The 2500-nt window shown below is 51.6% G+C and overlaps 1 protein-coding gene across 1 annotated transcript; it reads left to right on the forward strand.

The window, feature by feature from the left end:
* The first annotated feature begins 167 nt into the window (after positions 1-167).
* Positions 168-1031, forward strand: LOC143028876 (uncharacterized). Its single transcript, XM_076191234.1, has one exon. It carries the CDS (start codon positions 168-170, stop codon positions 1029-1031), a length of 864 nt encoding a protein of 287 aa, XP_076047349.1.
* The last annotated feature ends 1469 nt before the right edge of the window (positions 1032-2500 follow it).

The following is a 2500-nucleotide window of genomic DNA, read 5'->3' on the forward strand; positions in this document are numbered from 1 at the left end:
GCCGCCTACTGGAGTGGACTACAGCCGCCGCCTGCCGCGCCTGCTGAAGTGGACTACCAGCGCCGCCAGCCCCAGCCACCAGCCGTCGTGGACCTGCCCTTCCGCTGTTGCAATCGACGTAGACGACTCCTGGTGTCCCAGCCCCAGCCGCCGACGCCCCAACCATCATGGACCAGCCTGTTCCTACCTCAGCGGACGCGGTTCCTATGCAAGTACCACCCACCGACCCACCCAAACAACCTGCAACCCTATCTGCCGTCAATTCCTTTCGTGCACTACCTTTCCTCAGTCATGACCCGACTGTGTGGTTCAACATCCTGGAATGTAATTTCAAGTCCTCGCGCATCTCTACTAGCCTCGCCAAATTCAGCAACGCCTGCTCCCTTCTTCCCCCGGACGTCCTTTCTCGTGTATCTGACGCTATCTCTACAGCGTTAATATCCGAGACTCCGTACGAAGACTTAAAGGACGCTATCCTTGCCCGATTCCAGTCATCCGTCGCTACACGCCTTCAAGAGCTTCTCTCTAAGGAAGAACTAGGCAACGAGAGACCGTCAGACCTACTACGCCGCATGAGGAATCTCCTGGCAGACAAGTACGACACGTTCGACAAGACCCTTTTTCTCCAGCTGTTCTACCAACGTCTTCCCGCCACTATCCAGCGTAGCCTCTTCACTGTGAAGGACCAGCTTCCCGTGGAGAAACTCGCCACACTCGCCGATGAGCTCATCGAAACTGTTTCTTCGCCCTCCGTCTCCCACATCAAGACAGACCCCCTCTACGAGCGCCTCGTCGACATGGTGACTCAACTCACACTGCAAGTTAGCGAGTTCAAGGAACAAGTTCAAGCAGCAGACCGCCGTAATTTTTCCCGCAGGCAACGTTCCAGATCCAGACCAAGATCCAAGAGCACGGACCGCACCCCAGCGGTATGTTACTACCATACCCAGTTCGGTTCCAAGGCACGCAAGTGTAACCAACCCTGCGCCTTCACCCATTCCCCCACTTTAAACTCCAGCGGCGAACATTAGAGGTGTATAATGTTCGCCCCTCCTGCTCACAACTCATCTACATCAGATCTTCTGACGCGCCACCTATTTCTTATTGATACCGGTGCTGCAGTTTGCATACTTCCTGCTACGGCAAGTCTTCAGGAAATCTACCTTAACCCGCTCCCTGAAACTCCGTCGTACCTTTGAGTGGACGCTCTACGTCGCCGATGTGTCTCATCCAATCCTCGGAGCCGATTTCCTCAACCCCTACGGTCTTCTCGTAGACATACAGCGCCGTCGCCTCTACGATGTCTCAACGCGCCTCTCGTCCTACGGCCACACCCCTTTTGCTTCCCTTCTGCAACAGTTTCCCACCCTCACTCAGCCACATCCATGCACGCCGCCGATACGTCACCACGTCGAACATCTGGCCGCCCAACCCACGCCAAGCCACGACGTCTTGCTCCCGAACGACAATGCATCGTGAAGACCGAGTTCGAGTCCCTCATGCGCCAGGGGATCATTCGGCCCTATATGGCTTCTACGAGTACGTCCGGATGCCCTTCGACTTGAAGAATGCAGCACAGACATTCCAGCGCTTCATAGATGAAGTTCTACGTGGCTTACCCTTCTGTTTCGCCTACATAGATGACCTCACCGCCAGCCCTCATGAAGCCACCCACCGCCGTCACCTCGAAGAAGTACTCACCTGTCTAAGAGACTACGGAATCCAAATCAACGCCGCAAGTCTAACTTTGGATTGACTTCTGCAGATTTCATCGGAGGGGAGCATATCTTTCAAGATGCTTTCAGGGAGTTTAGGGGGAGGGAGCACGGAAATATCTTGAAAGATATGCTACTGGCCTGTACTTCTGAGGACCCTTCCAGATGTCCTTCGGGTAATCTGTTTGTTCAAAAAGATGGAGTTGCCATGGGATCACCTTTAGGGGTCCTCTTTGCCCAGGCTTTCATGGCCCATGTTGAAGATGTAAATAACCTCCATACCAAACAAATTTTGTATCGTAGATATGTTGATTACATTTTTGTGTGTGTTGATGACCTACAGTTACTCGAGGAGCTCAGATCTAACCTTCAAGTTATTTCTGGTTTAAGGTTCACTGTGGAGTTGAATAAGAACAACAGACTCCCTTTCCTCGATGTAATGGTAGATGGTACTTCAGATACTTTTATTATCTCCATTTACCGCAAGCCTACCAATGCGGGTAAGTGCATGAATGGTGAGGGTGAATGCAAACAAGATTATAAGAGAAGGGTAATAAAGGCATACGTTAGGCGGGCAATGGTATGCTCTTCATGGCACCTGCTGCATGCCGAACTTCAGCACCTACGTCAGATGTTAGTTAACAATGGTTACTCTAACACAGATTTTGATCATATCACCAAAAACTTGCTAGACCGTCGTGCCCCTGAGTACTCCCCAGGTCAGCAAAAGATCACAGTTTACTACCAAAATATTTTTAGCAGTTCGTACAGGGAAGACGAAAAAC

The sequence above is a fragment of the Oratosquilla oratoria genome, chromosome 10, assembly GCF_046742065.1.
Source record: "Oratosquilla oratoria isolate Oo_2021 chromosome 10, ASM4674206v1, whole genome shotgun sequence".
Lineage (NCBI taxonomy): Eukaryota > Metazoa > Arthropoda > Malacostraca > Stomatopoda > Squillidae > Oratosquilla > Oratosquilla oratoria.